This window comes from Stigmatopora argus, chromosome 5 (genome assembly GCF_051989625.1).
Source record: "Stigmatopora argus isolate UIUO_Sarg chromosome 5, RoL_Sarg_1.0, whole genome shotgun sequence".
NCBI classification, from domain to species: Eukaryota; Metazoa; Chordata; class Actinopteri; order Syngnathiformes; family Syngnathidae; genus Stigmatopora; species Stigmatopora argus.
This window is the reverse complement of record NC_135391.1, coordinates 20577702-20603497: the sequence shown is the minus strand read 5'-3', so window position 1 is coordinate 20603497 and position 25796 is coordinate 20577702. Positions and strand designations below refer to the sequence as shown.

Here is a 25796-nt window from a genome sequence, read left to right as displayed (position 1 = left end):
GACAAACTCTCCCACCTTGGACTATCCTCTTCAATCTGCTGCTGGATAAAGCACTTCTTGACCAACCGACCACAAACTGTTAGACTTGGTCCCCACCTCTCTTCCTCCATTACACTGAGCACTGGCTCCCCTCAAGGCTGTGTACTGAGTCCTCTTCTGTACTCCCTGTACACATACGACTGTACACCCACCCACCAGTCTAACGCCATCATCAAATTCGGTGAAGACACCACTGTGAACGGACTCATCTCAGGAGGGGATGAGTCGGCCTATAGAGATGAGGTCAACAAACTGTTTCCGTGGTGCTCGGTGAATAATCTCACACTGAACACCACGAAAACTAAAGAAATCATCCTGGACTTTCGCAAACACGGCACAAATCTGGCCCCACTCCTCATAAATGGAGTATGTGTAGACAGGGTCCAGTCCTTTAAATTCCTGGGGGTCCACGTCACGGATAAGCTCTCATGGTCTACAAACATCACGGCAGTAGTGAAGAAGGCTCAGAAACGACTCCATTTCCTCAGGGTACTTAGGAAGAACAACTTGGGCACCAAGCTTCTGATAACCTTCTATAGAACCACTGTAGAGAGCATCCTGGCGTACTGCATCACAGTGTGGTACGCTGGAACCACGGCGGCAGACAAAAAGGCCATGCAGAAAGTGATTAACACTGCCCAGAGGATTGTCGGCTGCTCTCTGCCCTCACTGGAAGACATTGTCAGCCCTCGTTACCTCAGCAGAGCCAGGAACATCATAGGGGACCCTTACCATCCTGGTCACAATCTGTTCCAGCTGCTGCCCTCTGGCAGACGCTATAGGTCCCACAAAGTACGGACAAATAGGCTTAAGGACAGTTTTTTTCCTCACATCCATCAGAACTCTAAATTTGCGGTAACACAACACACATTCCCTTCTGAGGTAATATGAAAATATGTTTGGGTGGTGATCTGCCTCCTACTAGCTGACTGAAGGTAAGTGAAAGACAGTGAGAGGTAAGTGACCTGTATCCATAACAGCAGAATGCCAAATTACAAGTCCGTAACTATCACTTATTTAAGTCTTTTGCCGAGTAAACACAGCTTATGGAGAAGCACCACCAATTTCGTCATACGCAGTTTCTGGGTGTGATGACAAGTAGGCTTTTTGTTGTTGATGATGACGACAGGGCCTATGTCCGATTATTATTATTGTGCGCATACATACATATATACATATACACATACATACATATACATATACACATACATACACATATACACATACATACATATACATATACACATACATACATATACATATACACATACATTCATATCAATATACACATATATACATATATATACATACCTATATATACATACCTATATATAAACATATATACATACATACACATAGATAGATCTTAACACAGCCATTTTTTGTTAAAGAGCCTGACAGCTGATGGGAGGAAGGATCTGCGGAAGCGCTCCTTCCTGCAATGAGGGTGCAGCAGTCTATTGCTGAAAGAGCTTCGGAGGGACTCCACAGACTCATGCAGGGGGTGGGAGGTGCTGTCCATGATGGACATCATCCTGGTCAGCATCCTCCACTCTCCTGACCAGCTTATTCAGCCTGTTCCTGTCGCTCTCCATGCTCCCGCATCCCCAACAGACCACTGCATAAAACACTAAATGCAACCACAGTGTCGTAAAAAGTCCTCAGCAGTATCCTGCACACTCCGAAGGACCGTAGTCTCCTCAGTAGGTAGAGGCGGCTCTTGCCCCTTTTATACATCATCCTGGTCAGCATCCTCTGCTCTCCTGACCAGCTTATTCAGCCTGTTCCTGTCGCTCTCCATGCTCCCGCATCCCCAACAGACCACTGCATAAAACACTAAATGCAACCACAGTGTCGTAAAAAGTCCTCAGCAGTATCCTGCACACTCCGAAGGACCGTAGTCTCCTCAGGAGGTAGAGGCAGCTCTTGCCCCTTTTATACAGGGCATCTATGTTTGTGGACCAGTCTAGTTTGTTGTTGAGCTGAACACCCAGGTACTTAAGATTCTCCACGATTTCAATGTCTATACCCTGGATATTCACCTGAGTGGTCTGTTGAGGATTCCTCTGAAAATCGATGACGATTTCCTTTGTCTTACTGGTGTTGATGTAGAGGTGGTTTTGCCTACACCAGTCAACAAAGGCTGTGATGACTCCCCTGTACTTCAGGTCGTTCCCTTCCATCACTTGTCCAACAATAGCGGTGTCGTCAGAGAACTTCTGGAGGTGGCAGGTGTCTGTATTATGTTTGAAGTCTGATCCACATCAGACGTACAGTCCTGGAGTCTCACATATTGTGGTCTGTCAGTGATGAAGTCTATGATCCATGCAGCTAGGTCAGGGGTGGGCAAACTTTTTGATTCGCGGGCCACAATGGGTTCTAACATTTGACAAAGGGGCCGGACCAGGAGCAGATGGATGGATCTCTTAACCCACTCACTTCAGTGGAGAAAAAGAAATACACATCTTGACAATGTCATCCGTGTGCTTTAATTTCATATGAAAATGAGCATTAGAACGAAATATCTGACTTTGGAATGAGTCTTAAAACACTGAAAATCAAATGAATAAAATGGTTTTTTTTTTAAATTACTAACCATTTCTATTTTAAAGCACGGAAAGTTCTGTTATCCTTCAGGATATCAGGATATCACCATCCCTCTCCTCCTGTCTTTTTTTTCTCCAAAAACCATAGGAGATGGTCCTGCTTCTTCTATTTAATTTGTGTCCCCGGTTTGAAAACACAACAACGACAAGTGCAAGGATGAAACAATGGCACCAAATCACTCTGTGGAGTGGAATTATATTTGATCGGCGCACTATTTAATTTATTTGGAGAACAACGCATCACAGAGACACTTTTAATTTTATTGCAAAGTGTTGTTGGTCTCCTTTTTTAGCCAGCGCATCAAAGTCTGGATTTAGTTTTGTTGTGGCGATTCTCATAATGGATCTGAGGTGTTGTCTGTTAACTTGGATCTGTGGCTGACTTTGTTGATGTTCATGATGCTGAAGGTCTGTTCACACACGTTGGTCGAGCCGAACAACACCAGTATCTTCTACGCTGTACGCCGGAGCCTTGGAAACGCTGCTTCATTGAGTGAAGTATAGAACTCATTTACTTTCAGAAAGTTTAACTTCTCTTTTAAGACAGGGTCGGACTGAAGGTCGATCAGTTCGAGCTGCAACTCCACTGGAGCAGTTTTGGTTTGTGACAGAGGACAGGCCACCAACTGAAGTGACTTGTCAATTTTGTCGAAATCCGAGCTTCACATTTTCGATGACAGCAGACACCCGGTCAAACAATTCCTCTCCCCGTGTTTGTCCTTTCAGAGACTCCATTGTCAAAAACTCCTCCGTTATTTCAAAAGTGTCGTTGATACCCCGGATAAAAATGAAGAGCTGAACAGTGTCTTAAGACTACAATGTGAATGACTCTGTCTTTTTGTTTAAGATGCTCGTCTTGATATCTTCATTTATTAGTTCCACACGGCGAATCACTGTCCGCCGTGATAAACTCAAATTTGTCTTTGGTCTCCGGGCACAAAATACATGCTGTCTCTTCCATTTATTCTTTTAAAAACTCGCCGTCAGACAGTGTTTTGCTGGCCTTTGCTATTTTGAATGAAAGCATAAAACTGACTTTTACTTGATTTTGTTGAGCCTTTAAATTAGCTGCTAACTTCAGAGCAGCAGCTTCTCTTTCTTTTGTTGGCAGCTTGCTAGCATAGTTAGCATGCTTTGTGGCAAAATGCCAGCTAATAGAATACTCTGTAAAAACCGCCACAGTTTCTTGGCATATTAGGCAAACAGCAGATGATCGGTGTTCAGTGAAAAAATATTTAGTTGTTCACTCTGCATTGAACACTTGACATTTTATGTCCACTTTCCTTTTCTTATGTCGGCTCATCTTTAAAGAGGGGCTGATGGGTCGAGAAGGGTCAAAGGGTAAAGTACGCCTCACCTAAAAAAAAAGCCAATGTGTCTACAGTGCTGTTGGAATAATCATTATTATAAATGTGTTTGCAATGCTTACTTAGGAATAGAAAGCCTTATTATAAACATGCTTACTATATTAATCAATATATTTGCTTATTAGAAATAGTAATGATCATCCTGAATGTGTAACAATATTAAACAATATATATATATATGTGTTGAACGCTGTGCTTTTATGTTAGAGTTATTGGCATTAATAAAGCCATTTTAATGCATGCCTTGCTAAAGTAAGAACTGTGGTTCACATCGAGAGGACAGGGAATGGCCATGGGCAGGGAGAGGTCTCAAAACAATTTTGTACAGTTATCAAAACAATTGTAGGACCTGTCGGATCGTCTCACAACAATTCTGTACAGTTATCAAAACAATGTAGGACCTGTCGAATCTTCCCAAGCGAGTTTCGATGCGAACCCTTCAGCGAAGAGGGGCTTCCCAAAACAGTCCTTCGTTCCCAAGAGCGCTTGTTGTGAGTCCATCTTCCGAAGCCGAAAACAGTCCTCCGTTCCCAAGAGCACCTGTCGTGAGTCCTCCTTCCGAAGCCGAAAACGGTCCTCAGTTCCCAAACAGTTCGCAGTTCCCAAGAGCAATTGTTTTGAGACCTCTCCCTGCCCATGGCCATTCCCTGTCCTCTCGATGTGAACCACAGTTCTTACTTTAGCAAGGCATGCATTAAAATGGCTTTATTAATGCCAATAACTCTAACATAAAAGCACAGCGTTCAACACATATATATATTGTTTAATATTGTTACACATTCAGGATGATCATTACTATTCCTAATAAGCAAATATATTGATTAATATAGTAAGCATGTTTATAATAAGGCTTTCTATTCCTAAGTAAGCATTGCAAACACATTTATAATAATGATTATTCCAACATTCCCCCCTATATAAAAATTTGGCCCAATCTGTTGCATTGTCCGTAGGCCTTTTTGCTACGATTTTGACATTATGTGGGTGTTGTATTATTCCCTGCTTAAGATCTTTGATAAGCCGACTTATAACCACTGCGATTGCCCCTACAAATTCTAAATTACATGAATTATATCCTCTACTGATCAAACATTCTGAGGGGAGCAGTGAATTTCAAGAGCATGGTAATTGCGAGGATGAATTGGGCGAAAATGATTTTGTTTTTTGCTTTTCAGACCAGCCGTGCCAGTGAGCAGGTAAAACTAAAGCCAACGGAAACGGACATTTCCTCCCCATTTCTATTTTTTGCCATAAAATGAATTAATGGAATAAAGCCGAAAGGAAGTTTTATTAAGGAGATCATGTGCAAATTTATAATATAGGGGGGAATGTTGGAATAATCATTATTATAAATGTGTTTGCAATGCTTACTTAGGAATAGAAAGCCTTATTATAAACATGCTTACTATATTAATCAATATATTTGCTTATTAGGAATAGTAATGATCATCCTGAATGTGTAACAATATTAAACAATATATATATGTGTTGAACGCTGTGCTTTTATGTTAGAGTTATTGGCATTAATAAAGCCATTTTAATGCATGCCTTGCTAAAGTAAGAACTGTGGTTCACATCGAGAGGACAGGGAATGGCCATGGGCAGGGAGAGGTCTCAAAACAATTGCTCTTGGGAACTGCGAACTGTTTGGGAACTGAGGACTGTTTTCGGCTTCGGAAGGAGGACTCACGACAGGTGCTCTTGGGAACGGAGGACTGTTTTCGGCTTCGGAAGATGGACTCAAAACATTCGCTCTTGGGAACCAAGGACTGTTTTGGGAAGCCCCTCTTCGCTGAAGGGTTCGCATCGAAACTCGCTTGGGAAGATTCGACAGGTCCTACATTGTTTTGATAACTGTACAGAATTGTTGTGAGACGATCCGACAGGTCCTACAATTGTTTTGATAACTGTACAAAATTGTTGTGAGACTCTACGAATGTTTACTTCTGTGGGGCATGGCGTGAAAATCTTATGATTAAATTAGCGAAACGGACTTCGAGTTGTTAGAATGATCTTGGCCGGAGACGCGGATGGATGTATTCTCTCTTGCAAGAATTAAATGTGGATGTGACTACAGATGCCTTTTTATTGAAAGCTGAATACGGAAAAACCTAAGGATAAACCTACAATTGGATGAACCTAACAAGTGCCATCTAGTGGAAAACATTAGAATTGTAGGAAAAATAAAAAATAACAAGATTAGTAATTAATTCACTATTATCAAGGTCGGCGGGCCGGATTAAAACGTTTAACGGGCCGCATGTGGCCCCCGGGCCGTAGTTTGCCCATTCCTGGGCTAGGTGGTTCCTTACTCCAGCCTCTTCCAGTTTCCCTCTCAGCAGGACTGGCTGAATGGTTTTAAACGCACTGGAGAGGTCAAAAAACATTATTCTCCCCGTGTTTCCCGTGTTCTCCAGGTGTGAAAGACACCTGTGCATCAGGTAGGTGGTAGCATCTTCCACACTAATGCCTGGACGATAGGCAAACTGCAGAGGGTCCAGCTCTGCATGCACCAGGAGGCTGAGGTGATAACTGGGTTGAAAAATCCCGACTGTATTTAAAGATATCTAAAACTGTCTGTATGTACTTCTCAAAAAGAGCGTCAACTGACAGTGATCCCAACGTTTTTGTCCGAGGTAAAACAATCAATGTAGTCCAAGAATTTAAATACTTAGGGATCACTCTTGACTCACAACTTATCTTTAAATGACAGATAAAAATACTCGGAATAGAATGTCCAACTTTAGGTTCATTAGAAACAATCTAACTCCTGAGTCAGCAAAACTGTATTTTGACACACTGATCATATCACGTCTTACTGCCTAATAAAAACAATTGTTGCCGTTTATAACCAAGCTTTGAAATTATTGGACAAAAAAACTAAAATGTACCACCACTGTCAGATATTAAAAAAAAACACATTGGGACATTACTTTTAAATATGCTGACGCCATCTTGGTTTCCAAAATATTCCATCACAAAGCTCCTCCTCCACTGCAAAAATGTGTAAAAAAAATCCCACAGATCAATAAGAACTGGTTCTTGAGGTGACTGTATAGTTCCCTTTAGAAAGAGTACACTTAGCCAAACCATCTTCTCTGTTCGTGCCTCATATACCCGCAACTCAAAACCAAATACCATATGTGAAATCATGTCTCTCAACCTTTCTGCCAATCAATCATCTTAAAGCATGGCTGCTGGATGAACAATATTGTTACCACAACACTCCATAGACCTGTGCTATTTGTGTATGTCTCATCGTTTCTATGCTGCTTTCTAGTCTTTTGTCTTTTTTTTCTTCCACACTATCATTGCCTTATTTATTTTATCCTGTTTTTACATCAACCTGCCCAAGGGACTAAAGATGGAAATTAGCCTTCAGCTATAATCTTGCTTATTAACGTGTATTTCATTAATATGTATTGTCCCTTTATTAAATAAATCAAGCTCAAATGAACTTAATGTCGTAATTGCAAGAAAATATGGACAAATAAATATTTATTCAGTCAGTGGTAACCCAGTTTTTTGTACTGCCGTGTTTATGAGTATATCATGAGTTGGCATCATAAAACAAAGCATGCAAAAATGAGTAAAGACACATGACTGAGGCTGGGTGTCAGGGTTGTTGGTCACACTGTTGGATTTATTCTGGGATGTTTTATATGTTCATTAGGCATTTTAATTGTATTAATGCTATAAATTAATTTGTGCTTTATGTTGGGACCAAGTAAGACACTTTCCCCCACAGCTGCTTTTGAGGCCAGTTAATTGTTTTCAGGACTATTGACTGAACAGAAACACCTTGTTCCAGGCCAAGGATGCTGATCTTCAAGGGACTCTTAAATTGCTTTGACTTGGACTCATTATTGTTTAAAAATACGGCTGCTTTGTTTACCTTATAAAGAAAGTATTATGCTTATTCTGCAAATTCTTACACAGTTGTTTTTGATGTTGTTTCGATCTAATATGAGATTGTTGAGGCAGTTGTTTTTTGACCTTAATGGTGTTATTCGGTTAGCTTATGCAATTGTTTTGAATCTGATTACATTAAATGTTTTGAGTATGGCGCGACTAAATGGAGAGAAGAGTATGCCGCTCTTCAGAATCCTCTTGAACAAAGGCGAGTTGAGAGTGATTCTCCTTGCAATTTGTAACCAGTGTATGTTTAAAGATGTCTTCCTGTTTGATTAAATTGTATTAATAATGATTACATTGTATTAATAATTAATCCATCACACACATTATTATTATAATTATCTGCAATGAAGAATGCTTGGCTAATGTTGATACTTGCTTGCAATGAAGAACGCTTTGCTTTACTTAGCTCATTAACATTAGAAAAGTTATTATAGGCCTGATCTGCTTACAATGAAGAAAGTGCTTTGCTTACAACATCTAAAATGCCTGCTTGCAACGAAATAAATGCTTTTCTCCTTAATTAGACTAAACAAAAGGGAAGCCGAATCCACTTGGACTGCTGGAATGTGGAGAAGATCATTCGGCTGCACATGACCTTCAATTGTTTTGATTATTTGACGTCTCACTTCTGTTTCCCACCCCTCCATTGAGAGTTGAGACGTCCAGTGTAACTAGGGTCCTTGAAGTTAATAAACAAGAAAAGAAGCATGTGAGGCCAGAAGGAAGCGGGGACTTGACCTCACTAGTTCGATTTCTCCTTGCAAGATTTAAATCCAGAAGATTGTCTTTTCTCTTTATTTGTGAGTGCGTTGGGAATGCCTATAGGTGAACCTATCATATTGGTCCGTCGAGCCTGGGAGTCAATATACCGAAGTAATCCAGGCGCTGAGTCAACATCTAGGAAAGACCGTGGCCACGGCATCTAAGACCCTTTGCGGGCTGGAATTCAGCTGAGCATCTGGGTTCCCGACGGTTGAAGACTCATCCTAAAAGAGTTGAAGACATCTCTGGTAAGTCCACATGAATGTATGCATTCGTGAGGAGTTTCCGAATGTGGGGGAAGCATTCATGTGAAGGTCCATTTGTGAGGGAAAGCCAAATGGATAAGATCACGTCTGGGGGACTGCGACAGTAAAACCCTGTAAATACTAGTCACTAATAGGTGAAGAGAGAGAGTATTAGTCTATAAAACTGTGAGGGCATCGATTGTCCTGTACCTAAGCCGGTCGGTACTTAAGCTCCAAGAGTATAGTTGTGTGTTGCGTATGTCGTGGTAACCTAAGGAAAGCAGGAAAAATGAAGGGGGAATTTTCTGAACTGATTACGCAGCTGTTTCAAAATGGGATGATCGAATAGCAAGGCGGCTAGTGAAGATGATCCGAAGCAGCGGCTGGCGTGTAAAGATTGGAAATTTGTCGAGAATCAAAGCGCTCAAGGGTTAAACACCTAAACTTATGGATAAACAAATATGGATTTGCTGGCCAGCTTAATAGACAAAAAATAGTAGACCTGCAGGACAAAATTCACACTAAACGAAGGGGTGATCTATATAAAATGGAGAAAGATGGATATGATGATTCCAATTATTGGTTTTTGATGGCAAAAAAAGATGTGATGCAAATGCAAAGAAAGTTGAGTGGAATGGGAAAGAGCATGTTGATAAGAGCGAGGCGGCTGGAAAAGCAGAACATGCTATTTTCTTCCAAAGAAATGAGAATGATGAGACGGGTCCGGTGGGTAAAAAAGGGGGCCTGAAAAGGGAAAATGTCGAGGGAAATTTATCGGTGAATACAGAAGGGACACAGTTGTATCCGTTGTTGCCACCTCCGACGTATGCACCTGACCGTTTAACGAGGTCAGGGGGGGCTGTGGGAGAATGGTCAAAAGTGTGGGGAAAAACACTATCCCCCCAGCCTAGTGCGCCACAATCAAGGGACATTTTTGCTGATCAATATCCCATGATCGAGGTTGCCAACCCTAATGTGGATGTTGAGCAGCCCCCTATTATCTTGGTTCATAGAACTTGGACACAGGACGACGTGAAAAAGGCTGTAGATGGCGTCACGTCGCATAGCGTTGATGTGGCGGAATTTATCCTACAAATGGAAGACATCAGACGATCTTATCATCTAAACGGGGTGGAAACACAGCAAGTTTGGATGGCCGCGTTAAAGGGTGATTGGCACACTATTAGGGGGGATTGGAATCCAAAAACTGATCTTGGCCCATTAGATCATGACAGACATGAACTGAACTCAAGAGTGCGTGTCATGATTGAACGGTCCACGGAGAAATTTAAGACAAGAGCAAATTATACCGCTATTGGCAGAGCTAAGCAAAAATATGGTGAAGCTTTTGAAGACTATAGAATCAGGATGTCGGCATGTTTTAAGCCAACAGCGGCATGACTGAAGATCACACTGTGGGTGGTCTTTATCAGGAGCAGCTGAAAAATGTCCTCCACGCTCATTCAAATTATTTACTTAGGCAATGGATTGAGAAACATTGGGTCGATAAACCTATGGGTACGCTTGACCAATACATAAATCAAAAGTTGCATGCTGAAAGGGTTCTGAAACAGAAAGGAAAAAAGAATAGGGGGCCTCCTCGACTGAAGGAGAATTTTTTTACCAAGATAAGTGGCGGGGGCGTAGGAATGTTACCCAAAAGAATGGTAGAGTGACTGGGAGAAAAGAAATGGTTAAACAGAAATCGAGTTTTCAAAAATGCTGCCTGCTAGGTGTGTGGAGATTTGGGTCATATATCGCCTGATTGCCCAAACAAGAAGGCGTCTAAAAACGAGGCCCATTCGGCATGACTAGCCGGCATGCCTCCTCAAGAGGAATTGAACAAAGACTTTCAATATGAAGATGTTCAGCTAAATTTAGCCGAAATACTGGCATTTGATATGGGTAAACCTGAGTTGCCTGAGAGGTTGGAACCCCTTTTCCTTGAATGGTCAACTCCACACATTGTATTATACAAGGCATACGATCAGAGGAGCGAAGTGCTACGTCACTTTGTACATGTGGCCCGCGGGGCGACCGATATTCGCATATTTGCTAGCAGAGCAAGAAAAATAACAAGGCCACATGGAGCCCGGGAAGCAGAGTTGTTATATCCCCCATAATCGCAAAGAATTATAATCTATTTTCAGATGGAGGATTTGTTAGAGTGCTTTATGGACTCTGGGGTGTTAATATGTCCAGAAAAAAATAGAAGCATTTGAGAAAGTCCTGCTGTCCAGGTGAACAGTTACCATAGGGGTGGAGGAAAACGCCGAGATTCTCCAATTTCAGCTCAACGTGAAGTGGGAAGTTTTAATTTTCTTCCCCTTGGCTTTAGATGAGAGTTGTAAGGTTCACGGCGTGGCACCGCTACTCATGTTACTTCAAGGAATAACAGACTAGATTTTTCTCATTAATAAAAAAAAATACAAAACATACCACAACAAAATCCAATGGAAGCAGTTTCGTTAGGTTTTTTCTGCAATGTTTGGCAGGTGGAAAAAAAATGTTTCTGTTGTATACTGGCATACAAATACATTGTGATATCTCAATAAAAAGTCAAAAGCAAAATCATTGTCATGTTACTGTAATCGAAAAAGAACTAAACTTTTGCACAATTACCATGGTTTTGCATAAATGTCACTGAATAAATATTTTTTGTCGAACAACGCTGCCATTATCTAAGAATGACATATTTTTTACAGAAGCTGGAAAATATGGAAATATCTAATTCATTTATTTCAACATAGAAACACAATCAATAACTGGAGAAGACTTTTTTTCTGAGATGGCGCCGTCATGTGGCAGCCAGTGGCAGTAGCTTTATCCACTCTTATTTGTTTTTCGTGTTTTACAGCCTTTTTATCTTTTTTTATTACATTTTAATATTTCTTAATACATTCCTTTTTACTTTACTTTGTACTTTATACTTTTTACTTTGATGTTTTTACAACTTTCTTTGTTCCGTTAGCCTGGCTTCTTTCTGCTACTTCTTTTTTGGAACCATTCAGCCATGCCTACGCTGTCATACACATGGGACTAGCTGTGAACAATACGCAGCAGAAGTAGCAACACCTCAATGCCGCTGGAAATCCGGAGCTGGACAAAAAAGCCGGGAGAAGAAGCGACGCTTCAGACCAACCGTTCCATCTATTATTATGGAGAAAGTGAGATCCATCCCCGATAAGATAGAAGAGCTGTCGGCGCTTACCAGGCCGGAAACAGAGTAGACGGGTTCTACTCTGCTACTGTTGATTCTTCAGCTCCAGACTACTGAGGAACTGTGCGGATAAGCTTGGAAGAGTAACTCTGCATATTTTCAACCTCGGTCACAGTCTGCAGAAGTTCCCCATCTTGTGGAAGACTTCCTGTGTGTGGTTCCAGTTTTATCCAACTCTACAATGACTTTTTCTTGAGTCTGTATCCGTTTTTGCTACTGCAACCAAGATGGCGCCGCTCAAGTGGGAGCCGGTAGCGGTAACTCCGTCCGCTCTTGCTTGTTTTGTGTTTTTGCCGCTTTTCTGTCTTAATGGTTTGATTTAATGATTCTTAATGATCCCATATACTTTGCTTTGCTTTGTACTTTGTGCTTTTTGCTTTGTTGTTCTGCGGCCTTTGCGACTCGGCCCCACCCGTCGCGTGGCTTGGTTTCTTTCTATCTATTTATGTCTAAAATGTATTTCCTGTATTTGCATTCTCACCCTCTTGCTACTGTCACAATGAAATTTCGCGAATACGGGATGAATAAAGTTATCCAATCCAATCCAATCCAATCCAAGATTTAGAATTTTTTGCCTCTGCAATATATTCTTATTCTTATTCTTATTAAGATCATGAGAAACATTGACAGACCACCCCTGCTCTGGTTGAAATTCTGATGAGCACACAAAGTAGAATACATGAAGGATCATCTAAAAAAAAAATCTCGACCCAAATAATCTTGTGGAAATAATTCTGCTGCCTAGAATATGAATGAAATCAGACTTAGGCTTGTCATCATCATTGACTAGACAAAAGCCTAATTGTCATCATACCCAGCTGCGTATGACGAAATTGAAAGTGCTTCTCCACAAAGTGCGCATTTCCCAGGCAAGAGCCCAACCAAGTGATAGTTTCAGACTTGCAGCTGGAACAGGTTGTGACCAGGGTAATCCGGGTCCCCAACAATGTTCCCAGCTCTGCTGAGGTAACGAGGGCTGGCAATATCTTCCAGTGAGGACAGAGAGCAGCCGACGATCCTCTGGGCAGTGTTAATCACTCTCTGCATGGCCTTTTTGTCTGCTGCCGTGCTTCCAGCGTACCACACTGTGATGCCGTATGCCAGGATGCTCTCCACAGTGGCTTTATAGAAAGTTACCAGAAGCTTAGTGTCCAAGTTGTTCCTCCTGAGTACCCTCAGGAAATTGAGTCGTTTCTGGGCCTTCTTCACTACTGCGGTGGTGTTTGTGGACCAGGAGAGCTTGTCCGTGACGTGGACCCCCAGGAATTTAAAGGACTGGACCCTGTATACAGGAACTCCATTCATGAGGAGTGGGGCCAGATCTGTGCTGTTTGCGGAAGTCCAGGATTATTTCTTTAGTTTTTGTGTTGTTCAGTGTGAGGTTGTTCATCGAGCACCACAAAGACAGTTTGTTGACCTCGTCTCTATAGGCCGCCTCATCCCCTTCTGAGATGAATCCGACCACAGTGGTGTCATCAGCAAATTTGATGATGTAGTTAGACTGGTGGGTTGGTGTACAGTCATAAGTGTACAGGGAGTACAGAAGAGGACTCTGTACACAGCCTTGAGGGGAGCCAGTGCTCAAACATTGAAACAACCTAAAAACAAAGTTAGATGGACTCTCTAATAGAACCGATGGCGAAACTACAGAGGGACCCTCAGGGAAAACCAGAAAAGAAGAGAAATTCCTTTAATAAAAAATGTTAGAGTGGCCCAGTGGAAGAGTAGTGACTCCATCCATCTCACAGTTCTGATATCTATGATTCAATCCTCAGCGTGATCTGACCTTACTTTGCTGAGTTTGCATGTTCTGCGTGACTTTTGTCCAAGTACAGTCTTACCTCTACCAACGAAATTAATTGGTTCCAGAACTTTTTTTGCAACTTGAAAGTTTCATAAGTAGAGGTGTACTTTATATGTAAATTATCTAATTCGTTCCACGGCCCTCGTGAGATACGGGTAAAATTACGAGCAAAATATTTACCTTGAGATACGAGACAAATTTTGAGATACGAGCATACGAGACAGCCAAGGTGGCCGCAAGAGTCTGCACACTGTCTTTCTCGCCTCTACGAGCACTGGGTGGAGCGTTGCATTTTTTCGTGTTTTTTTGCGTTAGTCGGTGCAGAATTAAGGGAAACTCAATGGGTCCAAAGAAAGCCGGTGCAATGAAGGGTAATGCAAAGAAAAGGCATATGATGACAATTGGTATTAAGCACTGAATAATCGAAAAACATGAGTAGTGTACGCGTGACTGAGCTGGCTCGCCAATACGTATGGAGAAGCAGGAAGTTCGGCTCGAAAGTCGCGGTGGAATATATTAACCTCTTTGCCTTGGTTATTGAACAAAAAGGTTTAAATTTAGTGTAATGTCCAATTAAAACTTTTTAAAAGTGTGTGTATAGGAATCTTAGTTCATTTAAGTTAAATTTAAAGTTAATGTTGTCATGAGCCCATCCATCAAGTCCCTCTCTCTCTCGCTCTCTCTCCCTCTCTCTCTCTCTCTTTCTCTCTCTCTCGCTCTCTCTCTCTCTCATCCGCGAACTCCCCTTTGTATTGAATAATGCCTCATTTTATTATTAAACATCATAACCACTAGTTATTTGTTACTCTGTTAGTATATGGTGAATTGTAACCAATAAAAATATGTTTCTCCACTGTGCCCTATGTGCGTGTGTGTGTGAAAATATGTGCTGCGTGGATTTCCTCCGGGTACTTTGGTTTCCTTCCACATTCCAAAAACATGCAGGGGAGGCTGAATGGACACTCTAAATTGCCCCTATGAGTGAGTGTGCATGGTTGTCCGTCTCCTTGTGCCCTGCGACCCCTGGCCACCAATTCAGGGTGTCCCCCGCCTCTGGCTCGGAGACAGCTGGGATTGGCTCCAGCACCCCCGCGACCCTAGTGAGGATAAAGTGGTTCAGAAGATGAGATGAGATGAGATAATAAGGGGAGCATTTAGCTGAGGTGGACAGGTATGTAAGAGAGAATCTTGAAACATGGATGGTGGTTGTTGTGAGACAGCCAACTGAATTGAATTGAATGCTTTTATTGTCATTATATGAGATAGAATAAGAGCGATGAAATGAGACCCCAGTAGAGGTTAGCAGGTCTCCTAAGTGAGAATCAACGCATCAGCGACAATATTTTTCAAAATAAAATAACGGAAAAGGAAATGCATTTACTTTTGGGGGATTTCGTAACTTGGTCCTTTTTGTATCTCGAGTCCCTAATTTGCATATAGAAAATTTCATAACCTGAAAATTTCGTACATAGAGGCATTGGTAAGTAGATGTATGACTGTACTCTAGTTTGGTCAATTGGTTAAACGCTAAATTGTCCTAAGGTATGCATGTGAACGTGAATGTTTGTCCATTGTCTTGTGTTCAGCAATTGGCTGGCAACCAAATCAGGATGTCTCCCACTTGCAACCCATAGTTGGCTAGCATAGGCTCTAGCACCCCCCACGACCTTTGTGTGCATACGTGGTTTGGAAAATAAATTAATAAAAATTCTAGATGATGGAAAATCTTTGTGTAGAACCTATAAATGGGCTGCCAACTACTCTGGAATTTCCCGAGTTTCTACGGAAATGCAACACACACTCCAGGACTCCAGACAACCTCCCTAAACTCCAGAAATCCCCAAAAATGTTCACAAAAAAAAATTTGAAGCAACTTTTTTGGAAAAAGTACCAAATTTCCAATTTAAATGCCTCGAAATTCGTTTTTTCATCAGAGAAGTAAATATTATTAAGGCTGACTAAACCATCTGTCTTTTGTTTTGAAACAAATCCTATGATTTCCGGGGTTGTTCGAAAGGAAGTAGGCGTACACAGCACTGGTAAGTAAGATACTTATTTTCATTGTGCTATACTTTTTCAATAGTTTACAAAAACACAATATTTCAATTAATGTAAAAACATGATAATAACAGTTTGATTTAAATTGTTCTACGCTTTTTTTAATATTGACTTTGCGTAAATCGCATTCACTCCGGAAATACTCCGGAAAAGGGACAAGGGTACTCCTGAAATGGGGTCGATGGAGGTTGGCAGCTCTGCTATAATAAAAGTTCTTTGTCAAAACCTAGAGTAGAACTCATAAATAAATGATAGCCAGTTATAGAATTTCCAATTGATTCAAGTGTAGGAGTGATGAACTTTGAATCAGATGTTGGGTGAAACCACTCAAAATACCACTCTCTTGTCTTTTGTTAACATGCACGCATACAAATGATGCTTTACAAATAAAGTTGAATTGTACATTTGTGTTTTTTCAATTTGTACCAAAATGAGTTTAAAAAATACCCAATCTATTTCTGAATAAATATATGGTTAAAATAAATCATTTTGACTTGGTCATTTGTTTAGTATATTAAAATCCATAACAGATTAACTTTGTGGGAGGTTGGCTCCTTGAAAAGTAGATATTGGAAGAAAAACGTGTGAGGGCCTCTGGCTTACCCCTACAATAAAACCTTTGGTACAACCTCTGATGGGCCCTATGTAAGAACCCAAGAAAAAACAAAAATATAATGCAAAACATGTCTGGAACATCTGATTGAGCCATTGGGATGGCCAATGAATGCACCTATAATAAGGCTATTGACAGCTCTATCAGAAACGGAACCTCCAATATCTGCTGTTAAAGAATGTCTGATAGAACCTAGAGCACAATCTATGACCTTAACCAAGGGTAGAATCTATAAAATAAATTCTTAAAAACCTTTTTTGGAAAATGTAGAACTTTTGTGTCGTGTACTACTTTTTACAGTATAACCGATAATAGAGGTTCATGGCCAACCCATGATGGAACCTGTAGCTAGGCACGTACGCACGCACACACACACACACACACACACACACACACACACACACACACACACACACACGTGATGGTAGAGCCACTATAAAGAAAAATAACTTCCAATGATCCTCAAGTAATACCTATGAAAGTTCCACTTGTCAGGTGGAAAATTTGCACACAACCTAGTAGATCATTTGGGATAGAATTGGTCATGTAAGTTGCAACAAGTAAAATAGCTCTAATATCTTTCTTCTCTTCGGTCCTCAAAAATGTGTATCAAACATTCTACAGGACAGTATTACAAAGTTCTACTAATGGTAAAGATTCTGATGAAAAGATGAACCCATGAAAAGATTATTAGTATTAACTCATAGTAAATGTTTTAAAATACCTTATGGGTGGAACCTGCCATAAAACCGTTTTTGCAAAACTGATGAATGGTCTGGTAGAAATGCAAACAGAATTAGATTAGAATCTTTGGTAGAAACTCAGATGTAACCTTTAAAATAACTAATTAAAAGAGGAACGCCAATTCTCTGCACAAGAAACATGCAACACACAGTGGTTGTGGTGTGGCTCATGAACACAGATCAATAAGCACAAACACACTCACGCAGCAGGTTTCACATATTACCTCAAACTCACCTCCCCCACTGCAGTCCAAGGGCGTCTGATTTTGTGTCAGGGATAGCGCTCAGTATGTGTGTGTGGTGTGTGCGCATGCATGCGTGTGAGTGGGTATGCGTGTTTTTTATGTCTATGATGGGGTTGTTGAGTTGTGCGTGTCTGAGTGAGTATTGAGTGAGGAGACGCAAGGAAGAGAGCTAGGAAAATTGAAAGTGAGGGAGGAAAGAGGGTGGTAAGGTGTTTGCTCGCATCCGTCTTCCTCTTAAATCAGCAGGCTGTTTGTAGTGCTTTGGAGGAGTGGGGGATTTTGGGTGAGGTGGTCGCTGAAACTTCTAAATGGGACTTAAGTCTGAAGCTGGCCATGGACGTGTACTTCACACCTCGCCGTTTCCTCCCTTGACGAGTCCCTACTTCCCACAATGCTCCCCTATGCCTCGATAAAAATGGAGCTGAAAGTGGCCAATGCCCAAGAACAACAAAAACAAGAACCTTCGACTGGCTCTTAATGCTCAAAATGGGATTTGTCCTCGTGTGCTAGGGGGCAGCATTTTACACCATGTACATTGATTAAACATAAGACGTGCAGATAACCCTCATAGGAAAAAATCTGAATCTGAAACAGAACCTATAAACACACATACACACTGATCGTACTTACAATGGTTCCACCATAAGATCACCAATAATTGTATGTCTGGTAGAAACTGTGTGAAAAACTTTAAAAAAATAAAATTTGGGTTTACCATCACGATCCGACAGCGCTCATAAAAGCTGTGAAAAATATTTAATAAATCATTTGTGGACATCTCAAATAGAACCTTTATTAGATATAGAACCATATAATCTAGCTACTAATGGGAGAAGTCATGCAAGGAAAGAAAGAAGAGGAGAAACAATGAAAGAACCAATCGAAAAAGAGAACTTTTGTTCAACAAAGTTTTGTTCTACAAAACTCCACAACAAACCTATTGTAGGACTCACAATGCACCCTACACTCAAATGCCTGAAAGAACATCTTGAGAGTTGGAAACAATTTTGCAACAGAACTCGCATGGCTTGAAATATGGTATAACAAAGGTAACCTGGACTAAAACTGAGTGGAAAAAACTTACTTTTTGTTGCTACTAATTGGCGTAGTAGAGTATTCGCAAATGACCCTATTCAGGATGTAACTATGATAAAGCATACAAAGTTTGGGGCAGATACATTGCAATAAAGTTGCAAGTTGTGGTGGTTCAAAATGACAAAAATTGAAGAGGAGCCACTGAAACCAAAGCAATATTCGATTTGGGCCACCGGGAACACACATTGAAAATTTCCTGGCTGTACGTGCTTCCTCACAGACAGAAAAAAAGGGTTCGATCCCAAGTCGGTCCTCCTGTGTGGAGTTTGCATGTTCGGGCTTGCCTGGGTTTTCTCCGGGTACTCTAGTTTCCTACCACATTCCAAAAAACCTGCATGGTACGCTGGTTGAACACTCTAACTTGCTCCGAGGTATGATTGTGAGAGTGAATGGTTGTCCGTCTCCTCGTGCCCTGCAATTGGCTGGCCACCAATTCAGGGTGACCCTTACTTTCGAAAACAGAAAGGTAATGATTGTAAAGTGAGCTGGGATCGGCTTCAGCACCCCCTGCGAACCTAGTGAGGATAGGTGGTTCAGAAAACGAATGAATGTTGGCGGTGTAGAATTGTTGAATATCATCCCTACTTGCCTGTTTAGGGCACGACTCAATGAACTTGGGAAGTTTGGACTAAAATTGTTTAATTACAGCTGAGTTAGGTCAGTTTGAAATTTCGATGAAACCTTAAAGGGGGCATCATTCTGTTGTTTAGCCACACCCACCTACAAAACCAAGACAAATATGACACTTGTCAATCAGGTCAAAGATCTGAATGATTGAACATTGGCCTTGGAAGTGTTTGGCAATATAGTAAGTCTGGCACGTTGGCAAACATTGGTTGATCATTGACTAAACTAACTTGCTTTTTTGGAGAACCTTAACACCCGTGTGCAAAAAAATTGGCGGATCAATAGATCTTGGAATTTTTTTTACAAATGGTGGGGATTTTGGGAAAATCATTTAAAAAAAGACAGCAGTGCTCCCTAAAAAAAATTAAAATTGAGTTTTATGGCCTTTTTCAATGTCGAGCTATAAAATTTGGTGAGTCAATACTTTGCCCCAAACTGCACAAAAAAGTCTCTGGCACCCAAGTCCCAAACCGAGCAGGAAATTGGAAAAATTTGCTATTTTGGCCTGATTTTTGGCCATTTCCTGTGCCCATAACAATTGTTACGGTGGGGGAAGAGGGTGGTCAAAGTATGGAGAGATTTTGAGTGAAAATCTCCTTCCATCAGCAAGGACATTGAAGATGAGACGTGGCTGGGTCTTTCAGCATGACAATGATCCCAAACACACAAGCCAAGGCAACAAAGGGGTGGCTTCGTAAGAAGCATTTCATGGTCCTGGAGTGGCCTACCCAGTCTCCAGATCTCAACCCTATAGAAAATCTGTGGAGGGAGTTGAAAGTCTGTGTTGCCCAACGACAGCCCCAAAACTTCATTGCTCTAGAGAAGATCTGCATGGAGGAATGGGCCAAAATACCAGCAAGTGTGTGAAAAGCTTTTGAAGAGTTACAGAAAATGTTTGGCTTCCATTATTGCCAACAAAGGGTACATAACGAAGTATTGAGATGAACTTTTGGTATTGACCAAATACTTATTTTCCACCATGATTTGCAAATACATTCTTTAAAAATCAAACAAAGTGATTTTCAGTTTTTTTCTGCTAAACTGGCTAGCTACTGCAGCCTACTTTCGGAGTTGCCCAACCTTTCTTAATGATGTCCAGCTTTTCTTGAAAAGTCCGTCTTGAAAAATGGCCTTGACATTAAATCTGCAACCAAATCCATTTATTCTCCTCCGTCATCCATTGTGGGTTGACAAAACCGCTATTAAATCCAAAATATTTGCTTGTGCAGGTCGCCACAGCTACAGTTTGCTAGGTCTGGCTAGTACGCTTTATCACTAGCCAAACATAGTTTGTTAAAACTACGCCTGCGAGAAGGCCTTGGTGTCGCCAACTCGAAAGCTTATTGGTTAAAGCAACAGTTTTATCGACACTTATTTTATGCTACAGGGCCCACAGAACTGATTGTGATGGCCTCCAGGGAGATTTCTGGACACAAATAATGGCTGTAATGTGATTGGTAAAACGCTTACCGTATTTACTCGCATATAAGCCACATTTATTGGTAGAAAAAAAGATGACTGAATCGAGGGCATGGTTTATGTGTATAAAAAGATGACATGCATGAAACTGCAAGGTGACGAAGACGAAACATGACACCATAATGCCATAATGCCATGACGCCATAACGCAAGACAATACGGGCAATACGGTCATTTATTTCAAAATAGAGAAAAGATAAACAGATCAAATGCTAAACAAAATTTATTTCAACGTCTATGAATGAAATCCAAGAAAAAAAAACGTATCATGCATAAAACGTGAAAAAAAACTCTTTTTTGACTGTCACTGCTCGCTCAGGACGTCGCTATCTTAACTAGGGCGCTGCCGTCTTACCTAGTTAAACGTGCTTTGACTGGCCAGGCGCGAGTAGCCTTGATAGATGGGTCCGTACCTTTTACCATGTCACCACATCCCAATAGTTGTTAAGGCTGATCGAAGGTCTTGCGGTCGATTGCTAAAATATCAGCCTTGATACCTGCATAATGTGCATCCCATGCTATTATTGCACCCAGAGAGTTGATGAACACTATAACGCTATGGACACAGTTCCTGGTTATGCTTACGTTACTTCCTTTTTGAATTTGTCTACGTGCAGCCAACACCCTTCCTTTCGAAAACAGAAAGGAAATGATTGTAAATGTGTGATAATGAAATAAAACTAAATTCCGCTTAGATTTTTTTTCTTTTTATTTCTTGTTCGAAAGTGACAACTATTGCAGAACCTCGGCGTACGAGCACCCCTACATACGAGCATTTCGAGAGGCGAGAAAGCCAGGCGGCCAAAACATGAGAGGCTGTTTATCATTGTAGCGCACTGGCTTTTTTTTCGCATATCTTTCGTATATAACAGATATCTACGAGCACTGGGCGGAGTGTTGCATCTTTTTCAGTGTTTTTTTCCGTCACTGAGTGCGAATGCCGGAGCGATCGCTACTACGAGGTATATATGGAACATGCAGAAAGTGATTAACACTGCCCAGAGGATTGTCGGCTGCTCTCTGCCCTCACTGGAAGACATTGCCAGCCCTCGTTACCTCAGCAGAGCCAGGAACATCATAGGGGACCCTTACCACCCTGGTCACAATCTGTTCCAGCTGCTGCCCTCTGGCAGACGCTATAGGTCCCACAAAGTACGGACAAATAGGCTTAAGGACAGTTTTTCCCCCACATCCATCAGAACTCTAAATTTGCGGTAACACAACACACATTCCCTTCTGAGGTAATATGAAAAGATGTTTGGGTGGTGGTCTGCCTCCTACTAGCTGACTGAAGGTAAGTGAAAGACAGTGAGAGGTAAATGACCTGTATCCATAACAGCAGAATGCCAAATTACAAGTCCGTAACTATCACTTATTTAAGTCTTTTGCCGAGTAAACGCAGCTTATGGAGAAGCACCACCAATTTCGTCATACGCAGTTTTTGGGTGTAATGACAAGTAGGCTTTTTGTTGTTGATGATGGCGACAGGGCCTATGTCCGATTATTATTATTATATTACTTAAAATGATAAGAACATCAGGGGAACTGGCTCCGCAACTCCTCGTGTAATATTTCTGGTTGCAACTCCCTCTTTATAATGTCTCTGCGAGCACTGGGCGGAGCTTTGCATTTTTTTCAGTGTTTTTTCCTCCCTTAGCCTGTTAGCTCCTGTTAGCGGAGTGATCGCTAATTCAAGACTACTTCTCGTTGGCAAGTGGTCGTGCGTTATCCTATTGTGAGGACATTTGTGTGCATCATTTTTGGAATATTTTGAAGGGAATACAACAGCAAACAGCCCATCGATACTAAAGGTCAGGTTGGAGGCAGGGCAAACAGAGCCAACCCGGCCGGAAGAATGGTATAAAAATGTAAAACAAAATTAGAATTAAGTTTAGTGTAAGGTTAGATTAAACTTATTTTTGAGTGTATCTGCATCGTAATCCAAGTTCATTTAAATTTGTTTGTTATATGTGTTTGTATTTAAGCTCCAGTGTTTGTATTTAATCAATAAATGCTGCTAGGAAGTGGATTTTACCCCTTTTTAGTGCAATTTTTCCCGGTTCGCCATGGACATCCATCGCTGTCTTTTCCCGGGAAAATCACCCCCCTGGCCCGGTTGTAATGTCTGAAAAGCTCCAGTATTTGTATTTAATCACTAAATGCTGCTAGGAAGTGGATTTTACCCCATTTTAGTGCAATTTTAGCCGTTTCGCCATTGACATCGATCACTGTCTTTTCCCAGGGAAATCACCCCTGTGGCCCAGTTGTAATGTATGAAAAGCTCCAGTATTTGTATTTAATCAATAAATACTGCTAGGAAATGGATTTTACCCCATTTTAGTGCAATTTTTGCCGTTTCGCATATGGACGTATCGACGTTCATCGCTGTCTTTTTCCTGGGGAAATGATACTCCGGGCCCGGTTCTGATGTCTAAAAAGCTCCAGTATTTGTACTTAATCAATAAATGCTGTTTTCGGCTGTATTTTACCCCATTTTCGGGCAATGTTTGCCGGCACGCCATTGACATTTATCGCTGTCTTTTCCCAGGAAATTCACCCCCCTGGCCCGGTTGTAATGTCTGAAAAGCTCCAGTATTTGTATTTTATCATTAAATGCTGGTAGGAAGTGGATTTTACCCCATTTTTGTGCATTGATTTATTGATTATTTTTTGTGTCGCAGCTGTAGCTGCAGTAGAGGTTTTATAGCCATAAAATAGTTTTTGCTGAAGGCGTCACTAGGAAATGCACCAACCGCCACTGCATCTTAGTAATATTAAACCACTAGTTATGTGTTACTTTCTTAATAGATGGTGATTAGAAGAAATAAAACTTTTTTTCAATCCAATATTCTGTTTTGGGTGTTTTTTCAGAGGGTTGGAACGAATTAATTTGTTTTTAGTTCATTTCAATGGGAAACGTTCGTTCGAATTACGAGAATATCGACATATGAGCTCAGTCCGGGAACGAATTAAGCTCATATCTCGAGGTACCACTGTAATATGAACCATCGAAAAAAATCGAGATATTTCGACATTAGAACCAACGTCTTAAACTTCTGGTAATAAAATTGTAATTTCTGTCATTAAAAAGCATCAGGTTGTCATCAAGATAAACTTACTTTGTTTCAAATTGAATAATTTGATATTTTGCAGTTACAAAGGCATATTCACTTCCTTATGATATTGACCGGGCGGCCCAGCGGCTGTGTGGTTAGCGCAGGCATGGGCAAACTTCGCCCCGGGGGCCACATGCGGCCCGTTAAATGTTTGAATCCGGCCCGCCGAACTTGATAATATTTAATTAATAAACCTTGTTATTTTTTTATTTTCCGTGCAATTGTAATGTTCTCCACTAGATAGCACTGTAGATGCATTGGCTTTGTTGAGGTGAAGCACAGGCCTATTACTCCACGTTTGCACTTTACCCTCTGACCCTTCTCGATCGACCCATCAGCCCCTCTGTAAAGATGAGCGGACCTAAGAAAACAAAAGTGGACATAATATTTCGTGTTCAATACAGAGTGGACAACTAAATATTTTTTCGCTGAACACCCATCATCTGCTGTTTGCCTAATATGCCAAGAAAATGTGGCGTTTTTTAAAGAGTATAATATTAGCCAGCACTTTGCCACAAAGCATGCTAACTATGCTAGCAAGTTGTCAACAAAAAAAAACGTTTGGCCTCCGTTATTGCCAACATAGGGTACATAACAAAGTATTGAGATGAACTTTTGTTGTCGAAAATCGGTATTATGGTTGCTCTTTTCTACCAGGCGGTCAAACAATACCTGCATGTCTTCTATTGCAGCAGTGACACCTGAAGCCAAAGCCGCTGCTATATTATCGGCAGTTTTGCGATTTTCATCTAGTTAGTTTTTTACTTGTCCCAATCACACAACAATGAGCCTTTTGACACCGTCAAAACGGGGCACGCCAAGTCGGTCGCTTCTCTCAGCATTTCCTTACTCTCAGTGTAGGGAGGTTTTTTTTTTTTTTTTTTTTTTTTTTTCAGATTGTGGGGCGGCGGTGCGAGAGGAGCAGCGGGAGGGGCACTGGGTGCCTTCTTATCTCCCAACTCAATCAGAGAGGCAACTTGCAAACGCGCTATCCTAATGCTATCCAAAGAGAACTTCCCATTCTCAGTAATCAGGCCTTTTCTAGCAACTCTCTGACTTTTTTCAACCCCGCTCTAGCCTTCCTGCCTTTCACAGAAAAAAAATAGGTTGCCACAACTTCTATCTCTAATTCCTCCTTCCGCTTCAAAAACATTTTTCAATTTCCTTCATGATAAACACCAATGACGCTGTAGACAACAATGGTGGTATCCATTCACCCTTACAACAGTAATGCATTCATTTATTCAACTCGCTTTTTTTTTCCGCTCCTTTCTCTTGCATTCAGGGAGGGCCTCCACACCCACCTTAATAGCGTTTTTCAACTGGTCCCTTGGCAACACCTTATGGTCACTCTCAGGTATAATCCTTAGGTCAAACCATTGTTTCTCACGATCAAATTCTCTGTCCATCTCAGTACTGTCACTACACCAAATTACTATCTCTTAAACCGTCTTGAAAGCTGAATCGCACCTTTCACTGTATTTTATGGATTAGCACTACATTCCAAACGTTTTGTTTCGATGATATCGCTGCCCTTGGTCGTCCCGTTCCAAACGGTATTTCCCTTATTATATCACTGCCTTAGGCCGCACAGTTCTAAATGGCATTTGGACAGATTTACTATTTTAACATCTGACTCCAAACTCACATTTCATTTCCAAGTCTCCTTATACATTTGTAAGGCTCAGAGCAAAATCAAACTTAAGAAGATAAATTTCTTCTTACCCTATCAATTGTCGCGCCACGATTTCATCCAAGAGCTAAGTGCATATGGAGAGGAGGTCTCTTCCCCCTTTCAGCGTCGGGGTCACCAAATGTTGAGTGAAAGTCCGTCGATGGTTCACTCGCGAGACAAAACC

General features: G+C 41.2%; 1 protein-coding gene across 23 annotated transcripts in view; it reads right to left on the bottom strand.

Annotated features, from left to right (window-relative positions):
• ttc16 (tetratricopeptide repeat domain 16) overlaps positions 1-25796 on the bottom strand; it is a 118386-nt gene extending 92590 nt beyond the window's left edge. For 7 of the 23 annotated variants that reach the window (XM_077600093.1, XM_077600094.1, XM_077600100.1 and 4 more), the window contains exon 1: positions 17357-17552. In XM_077600093.1, the coding sequence (XP_077456219.1) occupies positions 17357-17377 (21 nt within the window). In that variant the 5' untranslated portion in view covers positions 17378-17552. Of the gene's footprint in view, positions 1-17356; positions 17554-17599; positions 17766-25662 lie in introns of those variants that run through there. The other 16 variants (XM_077600091.1, XM_077600108.1, XM_077600111.1 and 13 more) reach the window with 11 other exon arrangements.